General features: G+C 40.2%; 1 protein-coding gene across 1 annotated transcript in view; it reads left to right on the plus strand.

The window, feature by feature from the left end:
- C10H10orf67 (chromosome 10 C10orf67 homolog) overlaps positions 1-15,014 on the plus strand; it is a 2,378,031-nt gene that overhangs the window by 1,943,789 nt on the left and 419,228 nt on the right. The window contains exon 14 of the mRNA XM_086939822.1: positions 7,454-7,585. Within this exon, the coding sequence (XP_086795948.1) occupies positions 7,454-7,585 (132 nt within the window). The remainder of the gene's footprint in view (positions 1-7,453; positions 7,586-15,014) is intronic.

Raw genomic sequence — 15,014 nt, forward strand, 5'->3', positions numbered from 1 at the left:
CCGAGGCCAGTGCGGAGCAATCATCAGAATCTACATCCCTTTCCTCCCCACTCATACAAGAAATGGTTTGCCAATGGAAGAGGAGGAAAGGCATATATTAGACCTCGAGGCCAAGGACACATCACACCATTTATTACCAATCATCTGAGTGCTTCCCCCTGGAGTAAAATCTTTGAAACTTTGCATTCTTCGGAGAGGCAAACAGATATAAGACTGACAGCCCCCAACAAAGAACAAGTAGATCAAATAGCGCCTAACAAAGGGAGAAGTCTAGGAGCAAAGGAATTTCTCTGCTGAGGACATCCGCCCTCACATTGGACACCCTTGGATGTAAATAGCTGTCAGAGAGAACAGATAGGTCTGAGCCCAGATGAAAATATCTTGAGTGATCTTATGCAGTACACAGGATCTGTTTCCCACCTGTGTGTTGATGTTGGCTTTGGTTGCCATATTGTCTGTTAGAATCAAGATCAGCTTTCCAGAAATCTGATGTTCGAATGTCAAAAGAGACAAATAGACCGCTTTTAGCTCTGTGCTTCCTTGAGTGGCCAAAAGCTCTGAACCTATAGATTGACAAGCCAGGGGCCCACTCCGGAGAGGGTTTGCATCAGTGGTTATGACCATCAGAACAGGGGAGCCAAAGAAATTCCCTTCAGGAGGTGAGCCCGAACCAACCACCAGCTCGGGTCTCCTCTTAAGTGTTGTGTCAACCTGATTCTGAAAGACAGATTCTGGGAGCTTGGAGACCAAGATCTTGTATCAGCAAAATCTGGCCCATGGAACAAGGAAAATCGTTGAGACTAAGTCACACTGAACTTGCAGCCACTCTGAGGTCTTTGGCTGCCTGGGTTTCAAGAGGTTCTGAATGTGAGCCTGAAGCCTACAAAACGTTTTTTCGTGCAGTGAAACCAACCGCATTTATAGTTGAAATAAAGCCTTTATAAAAATGAAATTTTGGGAAGGAACGAGAGATAACCTTTTCCAATTGATAAGGAACCCATGTTTGTGGAGTACTCTCAAAACCTGTCGATGTGAATCCCAGGGAGGCCATTTTAAGAACTCTGAAGAAATCAGTCATTGAGAAGGGGTGAATGAAAATCCCTTCGTAATGGGACTTTGCCACAAGAGAAGCTAAGTATTTTGTAAAAACTCTGGTGAGTTGTTTAACTAGAAGGTAATTATACAGAGTTGTCAGATGTCCTGCTGTCACACAAGACTCTAAACATAAAGGGAACATGAAAGTAATACATGAAAAACATTGCCACAGAAGGGAACTAGCTTGTTTGTGGATGTGCTCCTTGTGCAAGCTAAATGCAGTAATTCAAAGTGAGGTTATCCAGTGGCTGAAGTAGGCTGAACCCATGCTCCATGCTGTATGCTGCAGTGGGTGAAAGCAAAAGGTAAATAACATACCAACAGACCAATGGATGAAGAAAGCTGGATGAAAGCCCTTTTAAAAAAGTATATTATGAATTTATTAAAATAAAAAGAAATCCAAAGATATTGGTTAACAACAGACCTAATACAAACAAATTGCATTCACAGTTGGGCATTGAGGCAAGTCCCAAAGGACCTGGAGTGCTCTGGGAAAGGAAGAAAGCCAGAGGGGGCGACAACCCACTGGACTTCTCAGCTAGCTCCGCGCCTCATGTTGCACCAATAAAAAGCAAGCGTAGAGAGCGATCTGGTGCTATTCCATTTAATTGGATGGGGGAGTGAGGAACTAGCATCGAGGTACAACAACATAGTTCCTATAATCGATGTGTTAGAATTAGCATGATGTATCTAAACCTATTAGCATATCCACATACATATCAGCATATTTACATCTGTCACGTTATAGAACCTTAATCTGCACTGGCCTTTGCGTTTTACGTTTTGTTGTCTCGACCGACGCCATTTTGTGGCCTCGCTCGAAGTCCTGTATTAACGGCCCCGTTCTCTTTACTATGTTCAGAAAGCATTCTCCTCAGAAATACGCCAACTGTTGCAGAATTGCTGTTTCAGCTCGTTAGGCCTGTCAAGGTTGTAGGTAGCAGAGGAGGGCTTGATAAGCACATTCCGGGAGGGGTGCGGGGCATGCTGTCCAGGAGCTGGCAGAAGGGAGTCACCCAGCCGACCTTGCTAATCTAGGATGAGCTAAACCAAGAGTTCTTTGTCTGCCATATATGGTCTTTCCTCTCTGCTCTAACCTGTACCAGCTTGTATTTTTCCATCTTGGGCAATGATTCCGCAAATGCAACTGTATATATGTGATGTTCTGATAATGTGCCAGCAGTCTTCTTGGCGGACCTCGTGGGGTTAGGTCGCAAGGAGCTCCTCTGGCAGAGTTTGTTTTTGTCTAATAAACGCTTGGACCTTCTACACTGCCAACTGACTGATTATTGGTAATACAAATGGGATCGGTTATGGTAATAACTGTAATTGGGAGGTGATGAATAATTTTCAGTACTTCAGGAGGAGAAGTAAAATTCTCTCGCTATACGCTCTGTGTAAAAATTGATTCCAAGCCATGCAGTTTACAGCAATTTTTCAAACATATTGCCTAAAAAGCTGCATTGTTTAGACACAATTTTGAAGGGGGGCTGATGAATTATTTTGATAAATTATTCCAATACTTTGTGGTATGCCACTGTACCAAAGAGCACTATTTGTCGATAGAAATGGGTCATTTTCCTATCCACTCCAAGAAACTTGCAGCCTGATAGATATACCACAGAATAACTAGTGATTCTAGGTTGCATTGTACCCCAAAGCAAAGAAACTAGGTTCCCCCAATGTACCTCTATAAATTAATGTACACTGATGTCTCAGTAAGTACATACTCAGAACTCACTTGATGCACCTCTCTACTGACCTTCACTGTCCACCACCGTAGCAGTATTGACACAACCACAAAGCATATTTCGAGTGCCCCTGATGTTACCTTGCTCTAAACATTAGCAGCATCTCTAACATCACGAGGTTCAATGCAAAACTAAATTCCCTCTTATTCTGTTCTAAATATATGTCTACAAGACTTTCTGAGTGAAATAACTAAGATCTCACCCTCATGCCTGTGCCTCCTGAGAATCCATGTTCTGTGCTAGTCGAAGTTGGTGAACTTTTTAATTGGTGAAATGTAAATGCCTGCCTCAAATTCAACCTAACAAGTGCAGTAATTAATCCCAACTACATTTTAGGGTGTTCAGGGGATATGTGCATCTCACCCAGAGAAATTATGCAAAAAACAGAGTCAAATAGTGCATTTTGCAGCAATAACTGTGCACAATGTCAGGGAAGCCTTACCCTCCCAGTGGTTCGGTGTTCATCCTCCCAAGAAACGTTTGAGAAAATTGTGATCATATAGTGATGGCAAGGGCACATAAATTGGTTACCATACATGTAGCTGCATAAGTGGGTTTTTAGCAAGTTTCTGAATAGGATAGTAAAATATGATGTTCTGAGCGAAAGTCCCACATGGATCACTTTTGGTCATGAAAGGTCCTGCCTTACATTTATTGTATCAAAATGATGAAATCAACAGTACATTGTGATTGCCGACTTTAATTTTCTTGATTGAAGCCAAAGGTTGAACAATTTTGATATGTAAACGATTAATCAAATAACACTTTATGGATGATACATAGGAATTGTTGATTCCTGTGCTGTGACTAAACGGGGAACTTCTGAGCCTGTGTAATATGGTCAAAATGATGGTGGCCATCCAGAAGACAAGCAGCATGATTCTGGAATCTTTGATGTTTGGTGACGGATTTGCCACTGTTAAGGCTGTTGCAGTAATCAAAATCGGAGATTACCGCTGCAAGGCTTATTGCAATTTTTGCTGCAGGTAAAGAAGTGGAAAAACATTTCTTTGTTGGTGTAAGTGTTGAAAAGCAGGCTTACACTCATCATCTGTTTCGGGTGTAGGTCTCTATGGAACAACACACCAAGATTAGTTTTTTTAAATCACTGGTTGAGAGAGAAGAACCCAGAAACTCTGGCGAAGAGGACAACAGGTGGCCAACATTGTCCATCTCCAGGCTCAACAATTCAAGTTTCTCACTGCCAAGACTCAAACGTCCCCATGCACTACTATTTTTGATGGGTAAGGTTGAAATAACTAAGAGATGCAACATCTCACGCTGTCAGGTAACAGACAGAAAAGCTGGACATAACTTACAGGTTCATACCACAATACTACTGCTCAACTTACCAAAGGAATATATAGGTTCAGGAAATATTTAGGTTCAGAAAGCACACTGGTTATTCAGTGAGTGAGGTTCAGTCGGCATCAAAGATCGGTAGTGAAAATGCCAATATGCTCTTTGTCAAAGTAAATAATAAATAATGTTCTCCAAATATGCAATAAAATAACTTTACATCAACCATTGTTCTCAGGCAGCAAGGACACAATATCAGCAATAATTCCCACAACCCAACATATATTATCACTCAAATATCAACTGCATTACTTTGGTTAAGTAAAACCAATTTCCTCCAACACAAACTTGTATTATTATTATTATTATTTGTTTTTTTACCAAATGACATTATTTCTAACCAAAATTACTGGAGCATATTTTTAATGAATATATAGTGTCCAATAACTGCAGAATTTATTATTTCTCAAATACTGTGCTATTACCACACGTACATATTTACTGTACATGCCCATATATCTTACTAGGGTTGTCCATCATATTCCAGGGTGTACCTTCATTCTACAAGAAATAGACACAGGTGTGTCAACAATGCCCACAATATGGCAGTAATGGGTACCATTGTGTAATGGATGGGACTCATCATGTCAGAGGTGGCCCTGTTATGGTGTTGAGGCAACAAATGCCATGGATTTCTCAGGTTACTGAAATCAGATGGCCCACAGCCGCAGAAAGTCACAGTACCAGAAATGTGGACAAAGACACAGCCTAATCTCCTCATGAACGAAGGCCTTCTTTTATTTTCATATTTTACTCACATGCCATTAGCCAGTCCCTTCTAGTGGCCTACAGAGCAATCCACTTGTGTCACAAACACTTTAATATTTATACCGAGCCTGGAATCACCTCCTCTTCCAGCTCAGACAAGTTCTTCGGATAGTCAGACCCATCTCTAGAGTCCCCCACCATCATTCTCAATATCCCTCAAAGTCCTTTAGAACATTTACACCACTCCCACAGTCCATTCCTGCCCCTCAGAACTCTTTTGACAACAGCCACTTATATCCAGTGTACGTGTTCTGCCCTCATAATACATGTTTTGCCCTCTCCAGCCAGATGTTGCCCAACAAGTGAGTTTTCTGTGCAGCAGGTACCTTATTATTCTGAGCTCCACGTGTGAACTGAAGAGTTCTCGCGGCCTTCTTACACAGCTTGGAGAATGCACTCAAAAACCCAAGGCTGGTTAGAGATGTGGCTTTGATGAGATGAGACCTTTGTGGTTGGAAGAACATGGCTTGAATCCCAGCCTCGGCTCAACATCTGTGTTTCTGGGCTAATCATTAAGGGCTTGATTAACAACGGTAACATTTACACTTTTGTGTAAGTTTAGGATTGTTTTTCATTTACTAAAGGATTTATGAGTGGTATCTTTATGAGTGCGTAATCTTCGCACATAAAAAGACCTATCTTTTTATGCGCAGACATTTCACAATTGTAAAGAAATTACTGCCAATCTCTTTGTGAATAGTAAACAATCATACATTTACTCGAGGGTGTAAGTTTATCGTTGTGAATCAGGCATTATTTTGCCCAAAAAATGTGTAGCAAAACGTGGTTCTCTCGTAAAGCACCCTAATGTCTTCAGGACAACTAGTGTGATATTTATAATTGAGAAAAGAAATTGGTCTGCCTGTCCTTTCGCTTGCTAGTGGATACTTTGCTCATAATGTTGCATCTTTTCTTTGTTTTGTCATTAACTATGAACTTCCTATTAATGGAACAAACCTCAGCAAATGCAGAAGACTATTCATTCATATGGGTGATAGCCAGACCTTTATATTATTGAATATGTGACATACCAGTTTAATTTGAATAACTTAAAGGTGGTCTGTGCCATGCTGAGAGTGTTCTTCACCAAACGCCTACCTATCCCCCTAGGCGTTACCCAGCTGTCCTAGACACCAGCCAGTTTAGTTATGAAAAGTTCTTTGGAAATAGTAATATCTGTTTGATGTAATCTTCCTTTCCACGGGAATCATAATAATCATGTTTTGTAAAAACGTGCTGCTTATTGTTTGATATTGTTCTTGCATATGTTACAGTCAAAGTGTGAAATCCTGATATTGTATAGAATGCCTAGGTAATGTATAGAATGCCTATGGTTTTCGGCAAACTATGAAATATAAGTTTTTTGTGAAAATGTTGCATACTTTTACTAGGCATTCTATACAATTCCTAGGCATTATATAGAATGACCAGAACCATTTACGCAAAGTGTTAAAAGGCCACAAGATGAGATTCCAAGGCATTTGGCAAAGTGTGAAATCCTGGTATTATATAGAATGCCTAGGTAATGTATAGTATGCCTGATGGTTTAGAGGCAAACTAGGAAATATAAGTTTTTTGTGAAAATGTTAAATACTTTTCCTAGGCATTCTATACAATTCCTAGGAATTATACAGAATGACCAGTACCATTGACGCAAAGTGTTAAAAGGGGTATACACCTGTTACAACGCATTTGTTACAACGCACTACCGTTACAATGCGACTTTTACAACGCATACCATTACAACGCATTGCGCTGGGGGGCGCTCTAGGATAGGGAATAAGTATAATTTACTATCCAACACCTTCCCTAGGGTCCACGGGGACTGGAGTTAGAATAGTAAATTATACTTACCACTATCCAGCACCTCAAAGCGCTATGCGTTGTAATGGTATGCGTTGTAATGGTCGCGTTGTAACGGTAGGTAGTTGTAACAGTATGCGGAGTAACATGGTACATCCGTTAAAAGGGCACAAGATGAGAAGCCATTATTAATTAATACGCATTTGAAACTGAAAGAACAAAACTACGAAATAAAGCACATGATATTCTTACCGGAAAACAATGACAGCAGAGCTGAGATTGAAGTACTTGTTACACTAAGAAAGGCCGGATTAGGTGTATTATATATTTTGCCGGCAGACATCCGGCAAAGTATACAATGCCTAGGCAATGTATAAAATACCAATCATTTCATACTTTGACGTTCGATTTTCAGGTATTTTCAGGCATTCTATACATTAACTAGGCATTCTATAGAATGTGGGATTTCACACTTTGACTGTAACACATACATTAAATAAATAGTAACAACTTCAATGTGCGGATAATCAAACATGCTTTATCCTACATTGTTGGTTGTTACAGCCAGGTTTTCTTGCTGAGTCAAAGGCTAAAATAGAAATTGTTCTCTGAAAACATGAAAGATGCCACACCGTTCAGTAATTGTCAATTAATAATAAAAAATTTGCCATTTTTAGGCTCAACACGAAACAGAAGTCCAGAAACAACAACAAATGCTGCTGCTTGAGCAAAAGCAATTGCTCCTCCTTCAGCAAGAAGACAAACACCATCACGACGAACAGGAGCTGGCTGTTATTGTGGAAAATGAGGTATTTCTACTAATTTTTGATTTTATTTATTTGTTTTTTAATGGAGACTTCGCTTCAGGAAGCAGCGGTTTGCTTCAACCAGACACAACTAAAGACCTACAAGTGCAGGTGATTATCCTTACTTAAGAAATGTCTGCTGTATTGCAAAGCGGTCAAAAATAATTCTATCTACGGTTCATAACCGTATCAGTTCGGAGTTTTCTGGATTTCCAAAGTTGAGTGGTATATATTTGCACAGAAGAAGAAATTTTAATTATTTTCTGAACTGTAGGAGCGAGAGACCAAGTAATGAACAGGAGGGCAAATATGGAAAACGCTTCTTTGCATGCTCATCGTTATGGAACTGCCACTTTCAGTACTGTTTGGCTTCACCTGACACATGCAACTCTAGAGAAGGCCAGAGAATATGCAAAGTACTCCCTCTGTTTAGGTATTGCTGACTAAAGATCTATTGTGTACAATACAAAAACTTAAAGTGGCCTTCCCGTCACCCAATTGTTTATCATTGGGTGGCTTTCTAGCTTGTCCCTTGTGCTTGCTTTTTAGTCAATGTATTCTTGTATTTGCTTCTTTATCATCCTTCTGATTGCACGAGTTTCCTCTTTCCACTGTTTAAATCCAGGGACTATTGTTTCTTTGAGCAGTCCATGTGGGTCAATTTTCCTTGTTGTTTCGCTCTTCCATTGCTTCTCACTCACATGATTTTTCTTTGACGACTCTGAAGCTGCAATTTTTCGGACCATTCCTTTTTTATTATAGATGCAGTTTTATGTTTTTTAATTTACTGGTTTTAAATAGAGAGAGGAACCCCTTGAAGTGTACAAGGGAATTGGGGTATTAAGCCTAAAACAAAATTATTCCCTTGGGTCGTGTGAAGGAGAAGCTTAGATTTAGCTGTAACCACAATCAAAAGTACATATAAATACACTAACTGAAAACATTAATCAAAAAGTTGAATTATATACCAATTTATTGAAACAATAAAAAAACAATTTAAAAATTACATGGGAGAAAAATTCTAAAAAACAGTTGAAGTTAAAACAATACTGTGTAATTTTGTGACCAGCACAAAATGGAATAGAGGACAGACAAAAACTCTATTGTAAAACATAAGGATTGAAATTTACAAAGCGTACATTCACAGATTGAAATTTCACTGATCCCTGGTATTATAACCTTACAATCTTATATACACCAAGGGAGAACAGGAGGGTGAATTGTACTAAAACTTGCGTCGACGCGTTTCGGTGGTTCGAATATTATTGTGTGCCACCTTTTTCAAGACAATTATTTTGTTGTCTGTCGTATTGCTGGATCCTTATGGGTGTCCTACAATAAATATACATAATTAATTGTCTAAATTCCAGGAACACTCTACATTACGGTCATTCAAGGAAAAAACCTCTACATTATTAACAGACAGTATTCTATTGTACATATCAATTATGCGTGGATTATCGGTACAATGACTGCACAGTTGATTCTATATATACACTCACTAGAGCAAAGGATGACTCAATAGTAGGAGCTTAGTTCAGTTATAGAGTTTGGGATTTCTCTAAAAAAGAAGAACCAAAAATCAACACAATGGGCGTACGTACAACAAAATAATTGTCTTGAAAAAGGTGGCACACAATAATATTCGAACCACCGAAACGCGTCGACGCAAGTTTTAGTACAATTCACCCTCCTGTTCTCCCTTGGTGTATATAAGATTGTAAGGTTATAATACCAGGGATCAGTGAAATTTCAATCTGTGAATGTACGCTTTGTAAATTTCAATCCTTATGTTTTACAATAGAGTTTTTGTCTGTCCTCTATTCCATTTTGTGCTGGTCACAAAATTACACAGTATTGTTTTAACTTCAACTGTTTTTTAGAATTTTTCTCCCATGTAATTTTTAAATTGTTTTTTTATTGTTTCTATAAATTGGTATATAATTCAACTTTTTGATTAATGTTTTCAGTTAGTTTATTTATATGTACTTTTGATTGTGGTTACAGCTAAATCTAAGCTTCTCCTTCACACGACCCAAGGGAATAATTTTGTTTTAGGCTTAATACCCCAATTCCCTTGTACATTTTAATTTACTGGTGCAAGATCAGTGTTCCACATCTTAGAATGCTAAATAAGAAAAATGGCTGCCACAGCACCATGACACACACACACACTGGCACAGTGATGCATGCCTTTTTATGCATTATTGCGCTAGGGCTATCTATTTTTCCTTTTAGTCCAATGCTGATCAGGAATAGACATTTTTTCATTTTGGCAATGCTGTTCAGCAAAGGCAAGATACATTTTGGCTTTGCCAATGCTTGTTGCTGATGTGGGATTGTATAATTTATTGTCTATTTTATTCAATTTAGGCTGTGGCGTGTAAGTTCACTTTTAGTCATGCAAACAGACACACGCATACACACACTGTTCTCCACCTGATGTTTAAAGCAACAGAGGAGTCTAGGGAGGCAATAGAGCTGAGCTTCAGTTTGTAAATAATATATAAGGCATCCGTTATGACTAAAATTGTTGCAATTTCAATGCAGCTTTTAGAGTGGAAGCCGGAATAGTAGGTGTATAGGAAGCAGTGGTGACAATGTGGGCTTGGGGCTGGGGAGTTGCAGCACTTATTTCAATTTTCCCCAGAAAGTGAAACTAGCAGTTTGCCAGGGCATGGGGTCAACTGGGATTTCTTTAGGAATATGCCCTTTAATTTACGAGGATGGAAAGATGCCTGTGACCTGGAAATGATTTATTATTTTACTGATGGAATCTAGTGAAGTGAATCAACAGTGCTGTTGTAAATGCTGTCATATTTGTAGGAGATAGGCTTGCTGCATTTCATTATGATGTCTAGGCATTCCAGACTTTGTGGTTGAGAAGCAAGTCTAAGGTCAGCCTTTGGCATGGCATATTTATGTTCAGGTGACATAGGCTGCCGGTCTTGGATCTACATGTTGAACGTCATGAGTGTTTGTGTCTGTGCTACCATCCGGCAACCAGGTACCTCGGCATGGGGGCTGCAGTCCCCACTGACCTCAGGCTGAAGTCTGCTCCACTGCGTGAAGCACTTTAAAGTAGTTCCTTGTTCAGTCAGCACAGGATTCTCAACATCCGAACACTTAATTTATCTAAAAGTACAGTTTTGTTTCACAATTTCAACTTCTGAGTATTCTGGGAGTTACACCTGAGGGTGTCTGTCAGTTATTAAGACTTCAGTGAGCCTCAGTTTTATCCTAAGAATATTGAGTTTGGTCAAGAGCTAATGGGCCATGTTTTTAATCCAGTGCAGAATATATCTGTAATGAATCAATGTTTTAGTAGCCTGGCCTTTTGTCTGAGCTGAGTAAGCTCTGTGAATACCCTGAGGTATAATTTGAGTATGCATGGGCATTATCTTTTTCCTCAAATGTATTTTGGTTCGAAATCTCTCAAAACCACCCTGAACCAGCAAAAATACCCTCATCATAATGTATCTCCTTTGTCAGTGATCAGTTTTCCGTCACCCATGATGGTTTACTTTCCCTATATTCCCCTCCCCTTCCCCCTTCTCTCCTGTTGTGAATGTATCTAGGACCCTAATTAAGACATTCCCGATTTATGCCCTTATGTGGTTATAACAAATCATATCCTTATAAAGGCATAAGAATCTTATCCATATTAAGTCATAGCCAATGCAGTCCAAATACGGCAAGGCTACTCCCATAGACTCCTAGAAAGCACAACGCGTTCTTAAACAAACCAAGCCTCCAGCAGCCCGGGAATTCTTCCTGCTTCTGTTTTGATTTGTCCTAGAACTCCTGGAGTCCTGAAAGAACTGCCAGTTCTTAGTGACGTCTTATGTCCAACCTTACGTCAAACTCGCACCTTCCAGGTATAAATATACCAACATCTGCATTAAGCAACACACGGTGGTTTGGAGCAGATCGGGTATCTACTTGCCCGATGCCCTGCTGATGCGAGTGCGGAAGGAAGCCGACCCTCCCTGCTGACGCACTGAGGGAGACGCTGTCTTTTCTCCTGCCAAGAAAATCCAGCTCCAGTGTTTCCCTGACACCCTTGCGGGTTGCTGGGAGATCGAGTCCTGAGAGAGAGAGATACAAGACCTCCTTCATTCTATACCCAAGGTATGGAGCTGATTAGACCCATAGAGAATTCTTGATTCAGATTCTTGGCAAAAACTGTAACTCATCTTTTCCTTCCCACGTACTAGGCTTAGGTTAGGTACACCGGGGTAGGCGTATCTTAGAAACACCAGTTGAGTACGTTTAGTCATTTTATGTATTTTATCCATTTTAAGTATCTTATGTTTTAGAAACCATATAAATGCTTTTACAGTGATATTTCATAATACTTCTTTTACTGTACGCACTTTACTTTATGGCAAGTATTGCAATTGTGGCAATTCATTTTTCTTGCATGAGAAAGAAGACTGCTCAATAAATAACCCTTTTATTGAAAACGCCTGTCTCTCTATTTCTCTGCATTTCTGGTGAAATGAAGCATGCACGATTGGCTGAGCAAAATAGCTATCTAGTGTTTCCGCGACTCTGGAGATATACTCCTTATTCTGGAGGGAGCAAAGTTGTCATGTTTATGCGGTTGTCAGAAGCTAACCCCTTCTTGTCTATTCAGGAAAGCTAAACACCTTCTTGTTTACTCAAGAAAGTTTCTAGTGACCTTTGAGATAGCTGGCACACACAATTAAGTCTAACATATTCAATAGAGACCTAGTCGACCTCAGGCCTACGTCTAAACTATTGTTTATGTTATTCCAATGTGCAGAGCCTATTGGGAATATAGGAACTACACTACATGGTGCCCAACGTTTGGTAAGGCGATAATTTAAAGCTAGATACTAGAGTAACTCAGTCGTGCTTTTCACACAGACCCCTTTTTCGGTAAAATCTCCGATAGACGTCTGGAGTGGGTAAAAAGGTTAATATCCGCCAAAACTTAGTAGGAAGAGATTCCTATGTATTAGTTTTTGGTTTAGTCAACATTGAAGGATACAGTGTTTCAAAATATTGTGCACCTAATCTTTGTTTCCTTGAAACTTGCTCTGCAAACTTCCATTAAACAATGTCAACCAACGGCGACAACAACGCAACCAGTGGAGCTGCAGTAGATGCAAATCAACCGGGTTTTGACGTTACAGGGTTTAACCCCTTCGATGCTCATGACGAGCTCAGCTCGTCATGAGGCACGGTTGAGCTGTGCTCATGACGAGCTGAGCTCGTCATGACCAATGGGATTTACTGATAGCTCAGCACGGGAGGGGAATACCATCAGCAGCAATGGTGTTAATGAAAATGATCTGGATGCGAAAAACATCCCGGTAAATGTAAGGAAAACCTTAACTATAAAACTTATAGAAAATGGAGTATCATCAAGAGGTGGTACAGTCATATTTGTTGTTGAGGCACATGAATATCGGCAGACAGAGGTATTCTATTCATGGATAATTTTTCCAGCAGCAAATGTTGTAACACACGAGTTCCACTGCTACAAAGCAGGGGAACCTCCATTGGAATATGTTCCTTTCAAGGAAGTTGAAATTCCACAACCTTACCAAGAGCATGAGCTCTGGTTTAATGGCTCCCTAAAACATCAAAATCACATTACCAGGCTCGGTCCACTAGGAAGACCAGGAGCCACATGGCCGGTTCTAGCCAGCTATATACCACATCCTTACATTGAAGAAATGTCAGACAGAGAACTTTTAGTTCAACTAAAACAATTAATTAAAATACATAGACAATTGGTACAATATGTCATGCAGACTATAACAGTCCAACCTGCTATAAAAATTCCACAGCACACCCCTCACCAGGGGAACACTAATAAAATTACACCATAGACCATACAATCAGTCATTGGTAAATTATCAGCAAAACAGGAACAAAGTCCGTTCTGGTTAGCTCAAAAAATTACTCAAATAGAGGCAGTATTTCCTGATAATACCCCTCACGAAAAACACAGAATTCTGACCATCTGCCTACCAATGGGGATTGCACAACATGTGGAGGATTGTGACACTTTGGGAACAGTCTTTGCCTCAATCTACACAAAAACACATGGTGTTCCGTCTATGGCGGTTATACCAGATGTACTAAGACAGATTCAAAATGAATACGGTCCAGAGCCTGCTTTAAATCTAGGTATGAAATTACTGAAAGACTTTAAGCAAGTATCGGCAATACTACTAGCCAACATAAAAGGAGAGGCAGCATCCGTGGCAATCCGCCAGAAATTATAATAAACAGATATAGCAGACCAACCTTTTGAACTTGCCAGAATAATTAAACAATCCTATGAAGAAATAGGTAGAGGTAGTTTGGGTGGGAAACCACTAAAACCACAACTATCTGAAAATCCTGAAAAGACTTTCATTAAAAATAATCTCAATTCCCACAAGAAGAAGTGGGAGGGTAATAAGCAAACCCCTTCCAGGGAAAAACAGTTTCAGTCCAGAGGAAGATCTCCTCAACAGAGAGATAAGTCTCCCCTAAGGGATCCCTCTGAGAAAAGATATAACCTTAGAAATAGGGACAATTTGAGAAAACCTGACAGAGATCAAGATATTGATACACGTCCCTCTCGATTAAGCATGGGCGGAAAATCCGTTCCGCTCGCGGATTTTGCGGATTTTCGGGAAATTCGCAATCCGCGAGATTCGCGAATCTCCCGCAAAATCCGCAAATCCGCGAGCAGCGGATTTTGCTCGCACTGTTCGCGTGAGTTCGCGCCCCGCGAATAAGTGCAAAATTGCAGAAATACGATTTTAGCAAAACTGAAAGTAACTACTTACCAGGTTCAAAAGTTCAGGCTCATCATTAGTAGCCATTTCCTGTAGTGCTTCCTGAGGGGCCCCTCCAGAGTTCAGTTGCCAGTTGAAACTATTATGTGACCCTGCTCTGAACCTCAGAATAGTTACACATATGCCACAAAGGTCCTGAATTACAGCTAAGGGAGACAAGCAGGAGCCAGGCTGGAAGTTAAAATCCATTAATCAGCCCCTAATTCATTATTGTCAGTTGGGGCAGGGCAGGTGTTGTAACTAATTTTGCAACAATGAAAGCACTTAGCAAGTGCAAAAGATCACTAATCAGGGCGCACTAAGGAAGCAGGTGCCAGCTAAAAAAATATTCTGTGACACATTAATCAGCCCCAAATTAATTCAGGTCACTTGAGGCAGGGAAGGTGTGCTTTGCTTTGCCGAAAATAATGTACACTGGACAACCAGAGGGTGTGGTGATGAAACAGAGGGTGGCATGGGTGGGCCAGAGGGTGGCATGAGTAGTCAGAGAGTGGCAGTGGTGACAGAGAGTGGCAGTGATGAAGAAGAGTGTCCCAAACAGGCTGGACACGTAGAAACAACAAGTTCGCAAAACGAGCGACCCGACAGGTAAGTTCGCAAATTGCGAA

This window comes from Lissotriton vulgaris, chromosome 10 (assembly GCF_964263255.1).
Source record: "Lissotriton vulgaris chromosome 10, aLisVul1.2, whole genome shotgun sequence".
Classification (NCBI taxonomy): domain Eukaryota; kingdom Metazoa; phylum Chordata; class Amphibia; order Caudata; family Salamandridae; genus Lissotriton; species Lissotriton vulgaris.